Raw genomic sequence first — 14,697 nt, 5'->3', positions numbered from 1 at the left:
ATTATTATTACCCTTGAATAAATAAATAAGTTAATTTTTACATAATTAATATAGTTTAATTGGGGTTGGATTTTGTATAGTTGTGTAGTGTGTGTTTTTTTGTTTGTTGAGAGAGAAGAGCATTTAATGTTTTGGTTGTGTAGCTTTCAGTTGAGCTGCTAAAAGAAAAGAAAGAGAAAGAGAAAAAAAGAGAACAGGACCCCTTCACATCTCTGTCAGATTTTTTTTCACCTGTTCTTTTCCTCATTTGATTCTCTGGGGTTTTGACACCTGGACCACCTGATTCTCTCCACGTCATCTCTACTTTTCATCTCAAACCTCGTATCATTTTTTTTTCTCTTTCTCACATTAATTGCACATTATTTCTAACACATTATGTTACCAAAATCCTTTATGCTCTCAAACTTCATTCAAAAACCACTCCTATTGGTTCCTCACTCTCTTTTACATGTTCTCTTGTCTCGTAGATTCAAAACAGAATTTTCTTCTTGAGTTATATAATTTTGATGATAATTATATTTAATATAATAATTTATTTTATCATGCATTATTTTAGTTTAATAGTTTTTTTTTTCTGTTGTTAAATTTTGTTTAAATGTTTTAAATTTGATTTTCTTAACGAACAAATCAATATGGATAATAACGTGATTACAACAATTATTTATAAAATAAATATCAAACAATATCTCATTAGTTAAATTTGATTTACTGATAAAAAATATACATCACACTGATAAATACACGTTCCATTGTTATAACAATATTACCACGGTAAATATGAAGAGAAATATCACATTAACTTATTTTAGTAAAAAATAAAATAAAATAAAAATTTAATATAATGATACCTAATTGAAAGACTAACAGAGTTGCATTTCAATTATTATGTGATAAAGGTTAAATGAGTCGTTTATTAATCAAATATATAATGTGGCACTCAGTAACAGTTTTAAAATTTTAGAAGTGTAAATATATATATATATATATATATATATATATATATATATATATAAAAATTGAGAGGATCAGTAAAATTAAAAATTATATATTTTTACTGATATCCTAATTTGTTTAAAAGAATTTTGGAAGTAAAAATTCCTCATAAGAAACGTCACTAATAACATTTACGTTACTATTCTCATAAAAGGAGAATAATTACATTACTTTTAAATAAAAAAAAAATATTTGATTATAAGATATTAGTTTTACGCTCTCCAACATATAATAATAAGAAACAAATTTATTAATCGAATATATTTTTAATCTCTAAATTTAGAGTTAAATTAAAATTCAATAACATTTTAAATTTTAATATATATTAAAATATAAATTAAATATAATTTTGAAATAAAAAAATGAAAATAATTAAATTAATAAAATTATATTTATTTACTTTTAAAATTTAAATTAAATATAAAAGTTTGAGAGAAAAAGAAACTCATTTAACCCACTCTTTTAACAGATTTATAACGATTTAAAAATGTTGGTTCTTTAATCATTGGCTTAAATACTTTTTTGGTCCTCATTCTTGTTTGTTGCGAATGATCCTCATTTTGACAGAATGTTTAAAATAGTTTTCATTCTTACTGTTTAAAATGGTCATCATTTTTGCAATTCGTGTTTTATTTGGTCATTTTCTGTAACGCCGTTCAAAACATTACCAGAGCATTGTACATGTAGCACGGTTTATATTAGGGTGTGTTACGTGTACTACAAATCTAATGTTGATGATGATTGATCGGAAAATTGCAATGAAGAGTGCAACTGCAACCCAATGATGAAATGACAAGTATTAGCTGTTTCATCTGTAAATCCGAGCTCAAGAAAGACGAAAATGAAGAAATTTTCCTAATTGCAAAATTTTCCCTAAATTAAAAAATTAACGTTAATTAGGCATATATACAGTACACGTAATACACCTTAAGACAAATCGTGTCACCTGTATAATGCTCCGTTAATTATTTAAACGACGTCACATAAGAGGACCAAATAAAACACGAATTGCGAAAATGATGATCATTTTAAACATTCGATAAAAATGAGGACCATTCTAAACATTATGTGAAAATAGGATCATCTACAACAAATACTACCAAAATGAGAATAAAAAAGTATTTAAGCCTTAATTATTAATTATTAGTAGTTTTGTTCGATAGTAATGAGAAGAAGCATAAGTGTGTGGTTGATATACTTTTCGATGCAATCAAGGTCACACGGTTGGCCGCTTACACGTATCAATTCTTTAAACTAAATACTTTTCACATAAATCTTTTTTAAATTTAAATACGAAATTAGAATTTTATTCTAACTCAAAAACACAATTTTATTCTCAAATTTATTATTGATTTTACTAACGTGTCAAAAAATATTTTTGATTAACATTTTAACAATTTACATGTTACAACTCAAATATCATACTAAAACACTATTTATCAATAAAAGAAAAATTAACTTTATTAGATTAAAAATATTATATTTTTAATTTTTAAAATTTAAAGATCAAAATAATTTAATATTTTTCTTTCAAGAAAATAAAATTATATTTTACGCCTCCTTAATTATGTGTGAGAAAATTTTAAATAATAGATAATATGAAGCAGCAGCGTATAATAAGATTAATTAAAAAAGCTTTGTCGTTATATAGTTGGACAGTGAACTACTTTGGAAACACCATTTGTACGGACACAATGTGGTCAAAAAGGTTATTTTACTTAATCATTTTTATTTAAATAATCCATTTAATTGTGGTATAAACCCCTGCTATAGATGCTCTGGAGAATCTACTTCTGTCACCAAAGTATGACAAGTCAGTGTTGTTATAAATTTTTTTAACATGTATTTAATTTTTATGGATGAAAAATAGTACAAGTTTAAATAACGATTTTAATAAAATTAAATATCTCATCAACAAATTTCACTCATAAGTTTAAAAATCAAATCACATGACCTAACCTTTACATTCTATTTTATGACCACAGTAAAAAAATCCAACCCAAAATAGTTAAGTTGATTTTTACCAAAAAATTATTTTATATTGTGTGTAGAAAAAAAAATATCTTAGTTATTGTTTTACAAACATTTTCTTTCAAGATTATCCTTAATCAATATACATTGAAAATATTTTGAGTCATTTCATATTTTCCTATGGATGTCGTAATATATATTTTTCAATATCTGTCAAAAACCTATATCATGTAATAATTGAATCCTTAATTATTATTATTTTGTTAGATATTAGGTGGTATTTAAAACTAGTTCCTAAGATTTCTCAACTATTTTGTATTTTTGTTATATAATATTTATGTAATTTTTTTATTATCCTACATCTTGGATTTTGTGTATGAAATTCTATAGTCAAGTTTTGGCAATGCTTATATTTTGTACGAGTGTTTTTTTAATAAAAGAAAAACATCAATATACATTATATATTAGCAATCTTTTAGTGAATTTGAAAATTGACATTACAATATGATTTCTTATTAGAGACATATCCCATAAGTACAATTATACTTGATAACTAATCTCGAAATTCTAATTTTTATTACGTGAATTTGATTCTTTATGCACCTTCTCTTATCAAACACAAGATAGAAAAAACAGGAAAGATTAAGATTCATAAGTCACCTTATAAATAACATATATGACACCATTTGCAAAAAAATAAAAACAAACCTTAACCTCTACCTTCAAAAGAAAAAAATGATTTAGGATAGAATATTCATAAGATTCTTATTACCTAAGATTTGGACATCTCAATAAGTGACAAATATTTTATTATTCCTTCATTTGTCATTTTATTTTTTTCTATTCTCATCATTCCAATCTATAGAAAATATATAACACAAAGGATACTGATATTTTGACATCATATTTATTTTTATTATTATTTGATATTGTCTTTCGTTACTATTTACTTTCTTTTTCTTTTAAAAATATAAAAGTTAATTCTTGTTAAAATTATTTTATCTTTATAAGAGTTGTCAAATGGTTGGTGTTAAACAACCTTTTTTCTAACACAAAAGAGAGTGAGATTCATTATATTATTCATTGAGTCGAATACTAAAAGACACTATTTTTTCCAATCACACATTACTCTTTGTTCTCAGTTACAAATCGATAGGTTCAATGATCATGATTTGGAATAGATTCTTTCTCTAACTTATCTTCCTCGTCGTTGGTGTATGGACGTTATATGTGTTCCTTGTGATTAAAACTATACAAATAACACCAAAATAACATAATCATAATGTCTTGTTCGATCAAACTATAACATGGTGTCTCTTAGTGACACGGAATTAATTGAGGAATCCACTACTTGTAAACAAGTGCCGGCATTAATGTTAAAAAACCTGTATGTAGCTCAATCCACATGGCCATAATTCAGCTCTAGATAGAAAACTATACAATAACTTGAAACAAGTTCAAAGACACATATTATAGCAACAAGGTGTTCAAGAAGTTAAGAACTTTGTGGCATGCATAGAAATCCCACCAGAATATGGGTGGCAAAGGTGGAATTTTTCGTTATGCAGATGGATTTGACAAATTGCTGTTACTCTTTGGGACACTGGGTTGCATTGGAGGTGGATTACAGACCCCTATGACAATGCTTGTTCTTGGAAGTTTGATAAATGATTATGAAGGTGGATCTGAACATTCCGTGCCCAACCATGTTATAGACAAGGTAATTAGTACGTGAGGTCATCACTGAAGCATTCCACAGCATATAAATGCGAAATTTCAAAGACATGGTTTCGTTACTTTTTTCTTCTTGCTGTTAGTTATGATGACATTCCACAGCATAAAAATGGGATTTTTATATACCAAATTATTCATTTGCTAAAAAACATCTGACAAAGTTCTGTCATCATTCTTTCAGTACGCTCTAAGGCTGCTTGGTGTTGCAATTGGGGTTGCTTTATCGTCCTTTATAGGTAAGCATTGCTGCAATTCTAGATATTTGGTTTCCATTGTGAATGATAACTAGGGCTATTGAATTTCTGCTTTTTACTGTGCAACTAATCATGGATATGTGTAAAACATCATGTCAAAAAAAAAAAATTCCAGCTAAAGTAATTATTCCCCTTCTCATCATTTTTCTTTGGTTAAATTGGAAAGTGGATATCATGACCTATTCAATGAACTGACAATTGCTTGAATTCGTGTTCCACTTTGGCAAGATAATTATTTCTGATGTAGTAAAAGCTCAATATTGGTTGGTCAGAAACAGAAAGAGTTCAATATTGATTTCAAAAGAGTGTGTTATTTTGCAGAAGGGGTATGTTGGACAAGAACTGCAGAGAGACAAACCTCTCGCATGAGAATCGAATACCTTAAATCAGTCCTAAGGCAAGAGGTTGGTTTCTTCGACAAGCAATCTGAATCTTCCACAACTTTCCAAGTTATTGCCACCATAACTTCTGATGCACAAACAATCCAAGATACCATAGCTGATAAGGTATAACACTCAATTATTTATAGAACCTTCCACCTTGTTTTGTTGAACTTTTTGTGGTGAATCATTTGTATGTGTATGTGTTTGTTGCATTTCAGGTGCCCAATTGTCTGGGTCACCTCTCAGCATTTCTCTCTAGCTTTATAGTGGCACTCTTCCTTTCATGGAGACTTGCAGTGTCTGCTTTTCCATTTTCAATCATGATGATTATGCCTGCAATCATATTTGGTAAGGCCATGAAAGAGCTGGGGAATAAAATGAAGGATGCATATGGAGTTGCTGGTAGCATAGCTGAACAAGCAATCTCGTCAATTCGCACTGTTTATTCATATGTGGGCGAGAAGCAAACAATGCAAGCGTTCAACTCGGGTCTTGAAAAAAGTATGGAGATTGGCATAAAACAAGGTCAAATCAAGGGAGTGATAATCGGTAGCATTGGGTTGCTATATGCTACTTGGGCATTCCAATCTTGGGTTAGTAGTGTTCTGGTCAGGACAAAAGGAGAAAGTGGTGGCCCTGTGTTTTGTGCTGAGATATGCATCATTTGGGGAGGACTGTGAGTTAATTTCCCCCTTTTCTGTCCATTTGTTAAGTAATAGTTTTTCAAGCTTTAACATGAGGTTCTTGCAAGACCATGTTGAAATTACTGCAGAAACTTTGTTGAACACATTAAAAATAGTCCAATAACTAATATTGAATTGGAGAAATACTTGCTTCTCTTATTCATGGGACTTCATTTGCTAATTGCATGTCTGTTGAATGTAAAATGCACAGGTCTCTGATGAGTGCACTCCCAAATCTTGGTTTCATATTAGAGGCAACAATAGCTACTACACGGATTTTTGAGATGATTGATCGAGTGCCGAGCATAAATTCTTACAGAGAAAAAGGAAAGGTCTTGACACATGCAAGAGGAGAAATCACATTTCAAGATGTTGAGTTTAGTTACCCATCAAGGCCTGATGCACTGATTCTCCAAGGACTCAATCTGAAAGTGCAGGCGGGGAAAACACTAGGCCTAGTTGGAGGGAGTGGTTCTGGAAAATCTACTATAATCTCTTTGCTTGAAAGATTTTATGATCCTGTTTACGGCGAGATATTGCTTGATGGATATGATATACAGACACTTCACCCTAAGTGGTTAAGGTCCCAGATAGGACTGGTAAATCAGGAGCCAATTCTCTTTGCAACATCCATAAGGGAGAACATTCTATTTGGCAAGGAAGGAGCTTCAATGGATGCAGTTATAAGCGCAGCAAAGGCAGCAAATGCACATGATTTCATTGTCAAACTTCCTAATGCATATGAAACTCAAGTAAGCTATGACTTCTGTCCCATTATCCCCTTAATTTGTATTAGCAAGATCCTAACTAAATAATTTTGAGCCGTGAGTATAAAAGCTTTTACAGATAACTAAATACAAATCTTGATACAGTATAAAAAATCGAAATGCATATTAATTATGTAGTAGGAAACATCTAAGTTTTTTACTGCTGTGCGTAGACCGTCTGCATTAATTTTATTTTGTTCAATTTGATTCTTTAATTGATCTTATCTTTAGTTAATGTGGTACTTTCAACCTTGTCGAGTATGTACATCTTGAGAGTGAAACTAAACATTAATGGACGGTCTGATAGCAGGTGGAACAATAGACTCGATAAAGAATAAATTTTGCTAGGATAAACTCTAATTTATGACTTTGATACCATATTAAGAAGTGAAATTTAAACCTAACTCAACTCCACAAAATTGATTTATAAGGTGAGGTTTGCACCTACTTATATACAATAAATTGACTTTAAATCTAGTCGATATGCAGTTTCCAACATATATATGTACTGGGATTACAACATCTAAATTCTTTACTCTACTGTGCATAGACTGTCTGCATTAGTTTTATTTTGTTCAATTTGATTGCTTAGAAGATTTCAATTTGTTGTTAGGTGGGACAATTCGGTGCTCAGTTGTCTGGAGGGCAAAAGCAAAGGATCGCCATTGCAAGGGCTTTAATAAGAGAACCCAAAATCCTACTACTTGATGAAGCAACAAGTGCTTTGGATTCACAGTCTGAAAGACTAGTGCAGGAGGCCCTTGAGAAAGCTTCTAGAGGCAGGACAACAATCATCATAGCGCATCGCCTGTCAACAATTCGCAAAGCTGATTCAATAGTAGTTCTTCAAACAGGAAAAGTAGTTGAATGTGGTTCCCATGATGAACTACTCCAACTGAACAATGGACAAGGAGGGGCTTACAGAAAAATGCTACAGCTGCAACAAGCGACAAGCCAAAACGAAATTGCATTGCATACAATAGACAAGAGTCCCTTAGCTATGGAAAATCTTACAAGTTCAAATTCGAGATGGCAAAGTAGCCCAACTCATCATGCACTTAGCTCAACACAACCATTTAGTCCCATATATTCAATCAGTGTTGTAGGGTCTAGCTTTGATGACTATGACAGGGAACACTATGAGAAATCTTCACATGCTAACTTCTCTCAATGGCGTTTACTAAGAATGAATTCCCCAGAATGGAAACATGCTTTGCTTGGTTGTTTAGGGGCCATTGGCTCTGGAATATGTCAACCAATTTACTCCTATTGCTTGGGAATAGTTGCATCTGTCTACTTTATAAAAGATGACTCTCTCATCAAATCAAAAATCAGGTTGTACTCCTCCATCTTCTGCTGCATTGCTGTTGTCTACTTCATTTCAGGCCTCCTTCAGCACTACAATTTCACCATTATGGGAGAGAGTTTGCTAAAAAGGGTGCGAGAAAATTTGCTAGAGAAGGTGTTGACTTTTGAGATGGGATGGTTTGATGAAGAGGAGAACGGCAGTGCAGCAATTTGTGCTCGTTTGGCAAGTGAAGCCAACTTGGTCAGATCCCTTGTTGCAGAACGAATGTCATTGATAGTTAATATTTCTGTTATGGCTCTCTTGGCTTTTGTACTTAGTTTGATTGTTACATGGAGGGTGGCTATAGTCATGATTGCAATGCAGCCTTTGATCATTGCCTGTTTCTACTCAAAAAACATTCTCATGAAAAGTATGGCAGGAAAAGCAAGAAGGGCTCAGAGAGAAGGTAGTCAATTAGCAATGGAAGCTACCGTTAACCACAGGACTATTGCTGCATTTTCATCTGAGAAAAGGATTCTAAACTTGTTCAGAACTTCTATGGAGGGCCCTAAGAAGGAAAGCATCAAGCAATCATGGATTTCAGGTTCCATTTTGTCAGTCTCGTATTTTGTAACAACAGCATCTATAACTTTGACTTTTTGGTATGGAGGCCGGTTACTGAATCGAAATCTGGTGGATTCAAAACATCTTTTGCAAGTTTTCCTCATTTTGATGGGCACTGGTAGACAAATTGCAGAGACAGCAAGCGCAACTTCTGACATAGCTAAAAGTGGAAGAGCCATTAGTTCAGTATTTGCTATACTGGATAGGAAAAGTGAGATTGAACCAGAAGATCCTAGACTTAGAAAGTGTAAAAATTCTTTGAAGGGCCATATAAAACTTAGAGATGTATTTTTCTCATACCCAACAAGGCCAGACCAAGTGATTCTCAAGGGCCTCAATCTTGATATTGAAGCTGGAAAAACAGTTGCATTAGTGGGACAAAGTGGCTCTGGTAAATCCACCATCATTGGCTTAATCGAAAGATTTTATGACCCCATTAAGGGATCCATATCCATAGACAATTGTGACATAAGGGAATTTAACTTAAGAAGTTTGAGAGCACATATTGCCTTGGTTAGTCAGGAGCCAACTCTCTTTGCAGGAACTATACGTGACAACATTGTGTATGGGAAAAAGGATGCATCAGAAGATGAAATAAGAAAGGCAGCACGTCTTTCAAATGCTCATGAGTTTATAAGGTAACACTCTAGTTCTTTTTCTGTTTTCTTAAATAGAAGTAACTTCTATGCCTTGAGCTTGTTACAATTTTTACACTATCAACCAAACAGAAATCATTGTTAGCATGAGATTTAAGACCATTATAGTAAAATCAACAAACTTAGGTGATTTGTTATTGCAAGAAAGTGTAAAAATCAATGAACTTAACATACATGACCATTTTTGAACCTCATAGAAAACATAGTTGCCTTTAGTAACACAATTTAAGTGATGTAGTTCAATGAAAGATGGATACGATACTTACTGTGGAGAAAGAGGAGTGCAGCTATCAGGAGGGCAGAAGCAGAGAATAGCCATTGCTCGAGCAGTACTTAAGAATCCTTCAATTCTTCTGTTAGATGAGGCAACAAGTGCTCTAGACAGTGTATCAGAAAATCTGGTGCAGGAGGCACTGGAGAAAATGATGGTTGGAAGAACGTGTGTGGTTATAGCTCACCGTTTGTCAACAATACAGAATGTTGACACCATAGTTGTTATTCAAAATGGGAAGGTGGTGGAACAAGGCTCGCACTCAGAGTTATTGAGAATTGGATCAAATGGGGCCTATTACTCCTTGACTAGGCTACAACAGGACCACTCAACATGAGGTGATATGCAAAATATGAGTATGAATTTTGGATATTGAACTGCTATGCTCCTAAATGTACACAAAATTCTGTAAGTTAAAATAATAAACCATTTTTGTATCCAAAATATAAACATACATTAGAAGAGTAGTTTGACATGATGAATAGTTCTTGCATTATGTATTCATTTGGAACAAATGGGCATCTTTTTTACGAGTTCAAATTCTCTGTTGAATTTTTTAGTATTGTTTTCTATTAAGTATTAAAAATATATTGATGTATGTATATTAATTTTTTTTTTAATATATTTTAAAACATAACATCAATATCAGTGTCCATTCATTTATTTTGAAGACACACCAGAGAAATAACAAAAAAAACTCAATTGAGAATTCAAATTCCTTTTTTATTATAAAAGTAGAGTGCAAAATTATTAGAATGTGTAGAGTGCAGAATAAAAATTATAATAACTGAACATTGTTAAAAAAAATTCTAACGTGAACACGATAACAATTCTTGGCATGAATTCCAAAGACTATATAGATGTATCATTGTGTTATAGTCTTCACCAAACAGAAGTACAAACAAAAACATATGAAATGCGAAAATGTAATTTGTCTCTGTCGTTAAGACTTGACATTCATACCACTTCAAAAAATTAAAGCACTCAACTATTACATTAAACTAGAGACAAAATCGATTCAGAAAAAATCAAATTGAGTTGGTTTTTCTTCCCTATATCTGTTCTTGCTTAGTCATGCACAACAATAGACAGTTCAATTTACCTATTGTGTGTGTCTCATTCATGGCTTGTACACCACGAACTTCTTCATGGGACGCTTGCACACTTGACAAATTACAGTTCCTTGACTTGGTCTTTCATTTTCTCTTGAGGGAACAAAGTAAGAGTGAGTGCAACTCCCTTCAACAAAATCAGTTTCTAGGATGTTTCTTGGAGCACCCCACAATCCAAACTTGGTTATATTTTCTCTCCACACAGAACATTTCCTTAAGAATTCCATCACCTGCATCCCTTGAAGCCTGATAATATCTGTTGAACCCCCACTTCCAATCACTGCCCAACCTTCTTCCCTATCATCCATTTCAAGCAAAGCTGACAACTCTGCTAGTACAGAATCACCACTTTGTGTCTTCCCTAGTCTGAGTTTAGATCTTCTCATACTCGCCAACCGAAGCCAGAAGAATTGCACGTTTGTGAAGGAAAGTGGATCACTGCGACTAGTTTCACCACTTCTTGCCATTATTTGCTTAACATGTTCACCCAATTGACTATTACCAACATATATTGTTTCCAGCTGCAGACCTGCTCGTTTGAGCTCATTTATCTTATCATTGAATTGTTGGATCCAAACCAAGTTTTCACTCCCATAAAGGCAAATACTTTTGCCTTGCTCAACCTGACACATGGTACAATGTCAAATCTAGTAACATTACGTGAAATTAAACTGCTATAATCTGCATCAAAACATGCTATAATCAGACTCCTACCCAATAAGCAAGGAGAGGATTGATCTCATCCAGCAAAAGTTGCATGGTCAAATTCTGGTCTTGCCACAGATCTTCCTCTTTGGAAGCTGAAAAAGGGTAAGCTTTGGCTCCCCAAATGTTGATCATATCAAGAGCATTGTAATTCGTGACCTTCCCTCTTGAATCTAGAGCCACCATGATGGGCTCATCCTTGTAGTTCCATCTTTCCCTTATGTACTTGATCACTGCTGGGCTAAGTAACCTTGGTTTCCGAACAGCATGCCAAGGCAAGGAATCTGACAGAAAATTAAAACTACTTTCTTCAGCTTCAGTCCATGAATCAGAAGATGGAAGGGGAATCCACACAATCTTATAACTCTCCTTCAGCCTCTCGTTCAGAGGATGATCGCATGTTTGCTGGACAAGTAAGAATAGATCTACAGGGCTGAGTAACTGTGGTTTTGTGATCAACAACAGAACTAACTTGTTTTTCAGCTCAGACACACTTAACTGTTGATAAAAGAGGATTAAGATTAGAAGATTTCTTAGTCTAGAAAGAATATATTCGCAAATTGCGTCTTCAGAAATATTTTAACAAATCTGAAACTAGCTAGAGCTATCATCACACTTCCCGAAAACAAACAAGAGTGCATTAGAAAAATCCTACCAATGTGTTATTCATTCAAATTCCACCTATGCGTATAATTTAAATTTATAATTCTTATGTTCAAAAAATGAGAAGTGTTCTCATTACGTATATCCCAATATGCAAACGGAGTTTCTTATTTAAGAAATACTTTAATATTGTGAGAATTGAGAATAATGAGTATAGACTATTAGGTTTTGATTGGATGGTTAAGATTTAAACATAATGATTCTATTAAGTAGCTATGTGATCACTAATAACTTTACAAGAAGGGTAATACTAGTGAAGATTTAAAGAGCATAATACCTTTGTTTCTGTGGAGCAATCCTTCAGTGGCAAGTAATTATTTGAAGGAAAAAATAAAGTGAGAATCTTCTGATTATCAATGTGATCCTCACGAGCAAGATCCAACAGCCTCTGATACAAGTTTCTCTCTGAAACATTATAAATCACTGATCTTAGTACATAAATCATAATTGTTTAATAAACCTGTCATTAGAAGCATCATTATGAAGCTAAAAAATAACCTATTTCTTCGTAACACAGATCCACCTGTCTTCTAAGATTGCAGCATGTACCACTTAATCTATACGCCAAACTCGAAAGCTCCCAAGCAGCAATTATTGCTGAATCTGAGTACCTGAAATGTGTGGATACCGAATACATCAAAATATCATCCTAGGCAATTTTTTACGTGCTTTTCAAACTATCAGCAATTATGAGAGGCTATTCAAACAAATTAAAGAATTATGCATGCTTGACAGTATTGATCTGAGCCTCAGAGAGAAGAAACATGCACTTGCTCATGTGGCTTGATTGTGAAGTCCTTGACTTGGGAAAAACATGCTAAACAGCTTCTGGCGATCCAGTATGCAGCCTCGTATATTTGAGACTTTGTGACTCGGAATATATGATTTCCGTGCTCAACATGTTGAAGAGGTAAGTATTCAAACTTAATTATACACATAGCCACATCCATCATGGTCTCAACCAACAAGCTCAATGCCTTGATTTGTAGCTTCAGTGGCTTTAAGTTGCAGGGAAGCTGCTTAATACTTGAAATTAAAGCTGCCAAACTGTTACCACGATGTAGCTGCATAAGTTGCCAAAATTCACCATATCTTACAGCAAAAGCAGCAAGCACTAGAACTACTTTTGCATCCCAGCTATACTTTCCTATCAAATCAAACAGATTTATGACCCTTGAGTTAATATCACCTTCACCAGAGCATCTGCAGAGTATCTGCCAACAAAATAGATACGTTAATCATAAGTATAACAGCAAATGCATTAACTCTCATTGTCAAAACATCAAACATGTAGAATACCTTGCATATTTTTGTAATGATGAATCCTACCGATTCACTACAACCAATCGTTTCAATTTCAGTTATGTCATTCTTCTGAAAGGCAGCAGAATATAAATTAGAAGTCACCTGAAACAAGCGAATAGAAATTATAATCTGAAAGCTTCAATACAGGTAATATGAGTTCTATGCCACACTCAGTTTAATGAATTTCTTGTTAGCGATAATTTTAAAAATGGTATGAGACTACATGAGTTTATGGCTGCAGCATGAAGGGTGTATCAAGGTGGATAAAAATTACTATTATTTTGGAAGAATGAAACATAATGTTGCCCACAGCAAGAAGAATTGCCTCAGAATCCAACCTACGACCATCTGGATCATGTGTCAGGAGGAGCTTCTTTATAAGATTATCACGTTGCATGTTTGAAATTAAGAAAAAAAAGGAACTCAAGGTTGAAATGCACCAAATTAGCATGCCACACTGCAAAATTTACGAGGTTCTTCTATCATTGGATAATTCTGTTGCTATATTTCTATTATTTTGATCTGGCCAAAACAGAAAGATGATGAAAACCATCAACATGTCTCTAATATGCTATTCAAGTATTCTTATTATGCTTATGCTAATTTATATGTGATGATGAGTCTTCCCAGAGAAGATTTCCAAAGAGATATAACACATATAAGTTCAAGTACACAAGACATTGATACCACTTATAACTTAAAATCTTAAAAGAATTAGTTTATGGGTTTTCATTGTAATATGATGTTCAACTTTCTCATTTTTATTTAATGTGAGACTTAGACTCACACTTAGATTTACATCGTTATAAACAGGGAAGGAAAATGTGTTGTTACTTTTTCTTTTCCTCTTTCACTTTATTTATTTTGGTATTAAATTACTATTTCTTGGATTTGTGAAGTGACTGTGCTGCTCGGCCTGAGAATCAGATAATTGACATATCCATCATGGGAGCCACAGTTTTTTCAATACAATCCGAGATTATTATAAAACTGGATTATATAATCAAAGAAACATCTTTATCAAAAGGCAATATCTTCTTTTCTCTTTCTATACGAACTTCTGAAAATAGTTAAATCAATGCAACTGTTGTTAGTTTTTTTAATTAGAGGGACAGGGGAGCAAGTATAATACTTTTCTTTATGCTTTTCTCTTCTCATAAGGCAAGTAAAAGAGCTTTGTCTTCTTTTTTGAAAGATTGATTCTCAATTTCTCACATCACATCACACAAACTTCATTCATTCCTCGAAAGGCATTGGTTCACATCATGGTGATTTTGACAACTACTTC

General features: G+C 32.9%; 2 protein-coding genes across 4 annotated transcripts; one reads left to right on the top strand and one right to left on the bottom strand.

Annotated features, from left to right (window-relative positions):
* Window positions 1–4,483: 4,483 nt before the first annotated feature.
* LOC114173939 (putative multidrug resistance protein) lies at window positions 4,484–10,183 on the top strand. The gene is made up of 7 exons (XM_028058637.2): window positions 4,484–4,684; window positions 4,880–4,934; window positions 5,274–5,458; window positions 5,554–6,011; window positions 6,230–6,770; window positions 7,399–9,335; window positions 9,592–10,183. The coding sequence occupies exons 1-7, from the start codon at window positions 4,499–4,501 to the stop codon at window positions 9,959–9,961; spliced, it is 3,732 nt and encodes a 1,243-aa protein (XP_027914438.1). The 5' UTR covers window positions 4,484–4,498; the 3' UTR covers window positions 9,962–10,183.
* A 248-nt stretch (window positions 10,184–10,431) lies between these two features.
* LOC114173947 (sieve element occlusion protein) lies at window positions 10,432–13,918 on the bottom strand. 3 transcript variants are annotated; one of them, XM_085675677.1, is made up of 7 exons: window positions 13,684–13,918; window positions 13,404–13,511; window positions 12,873–13,318; window positions 12,603–12,715; window positions 12,382–12,509; window positions 11,451–11,846; window positions 10,432–11,359 (listed from the first exon to the last, which is right to left on the bottom strand). In XM_085675677.1, the coding sequence occupies exons 1-7, from the start codon at window positions 13,858–13,860 to the stop codon at window positions 10,745–10,747; spliced, it is 1,983 nt and encodes a 660-aa protein (XP_085531803.1). In that variant the 5' UTR covers window positions 13,861–13,918; the 3' UTR covers window positions 10,432–10,744. The 3 variants fall into 3 exon arrangements, with proteins under 3 accessions (XP_085531803.1, XP_085531804.1, XP_027914446.2); XM_085675678.1 differs by having other exon boundaries at window positions 11,451–11,939; window positions 13,748–13,883; XM_028058645.2 differs by having other exon boundaries at window positions 11,451–11,939; window positions 13,684–13,821.
* Window positions 13,919–14,697: the final 779 nt, after the last annotated feature.

The sequence above is a fragment of the Vigna unguiculata genome, chromosome 1 (assembly GCF_037176805.1).
Source record: "Vigna unguiculata cultivar grain cowpea cultivar isolate G323 ecotype 2 chromosome 1, ASM3717680v1, whole genome shotgun sequence".
NCBI lineage: Eukaryota > Viridiplantae > Streptophyta > Magnoliopsida > Fabales > Fabaceae > Vigna > Vigna unguiculata.
The sequence above is the reverse complement of the archived record's forward strand: the minus strand, read 5'-3'. Positions and strand labels throughout refer to the sequence as shown.

Coding starts and splice junctions, on each gene's coding strand:
- LOC114173939 (XM_028058637.2), top strand. CDS start 4,499: ATGGGTGGCAAAGGTGGAATTTTTCGTTATGCAGATGGATTTGACAAA. Junction 5,459..5,553: donor AAGATACCATAGCTGATAAG/GTATAACACTCA, acceptor GTTGCATTTCAG/GTGCCCAATTGTCTGGGTCA. Junction 6,771..7,398: donor CTAATGCATATGAAACTCAA/GTAAGCTATGAC, acceptor ATTTGTTGTTAG/GTGGGACAATTCGGTGCTCA.
- LOC114173947 (XM_028058645.2), bottom strand. CDS start 13,806: ATGCAACGTGATAATCTTATAAAGAAGCTCCTCCTGACACATGATCCA. Junction 12,510..12,602: donor TCTGTGTTACGAAGAAATAG/GTTATTTTTTAG, acceptor ATAATGTTTCAG/AGAGAAACTTGTATCAGAGG. Junction 11,940..12,381: donor ATTGCTCCACAGAAACAAAG/GTATTATGCTCT, acceptor TTTTATCAACAG/TTAAGTGTGTCTGAGCTGAA.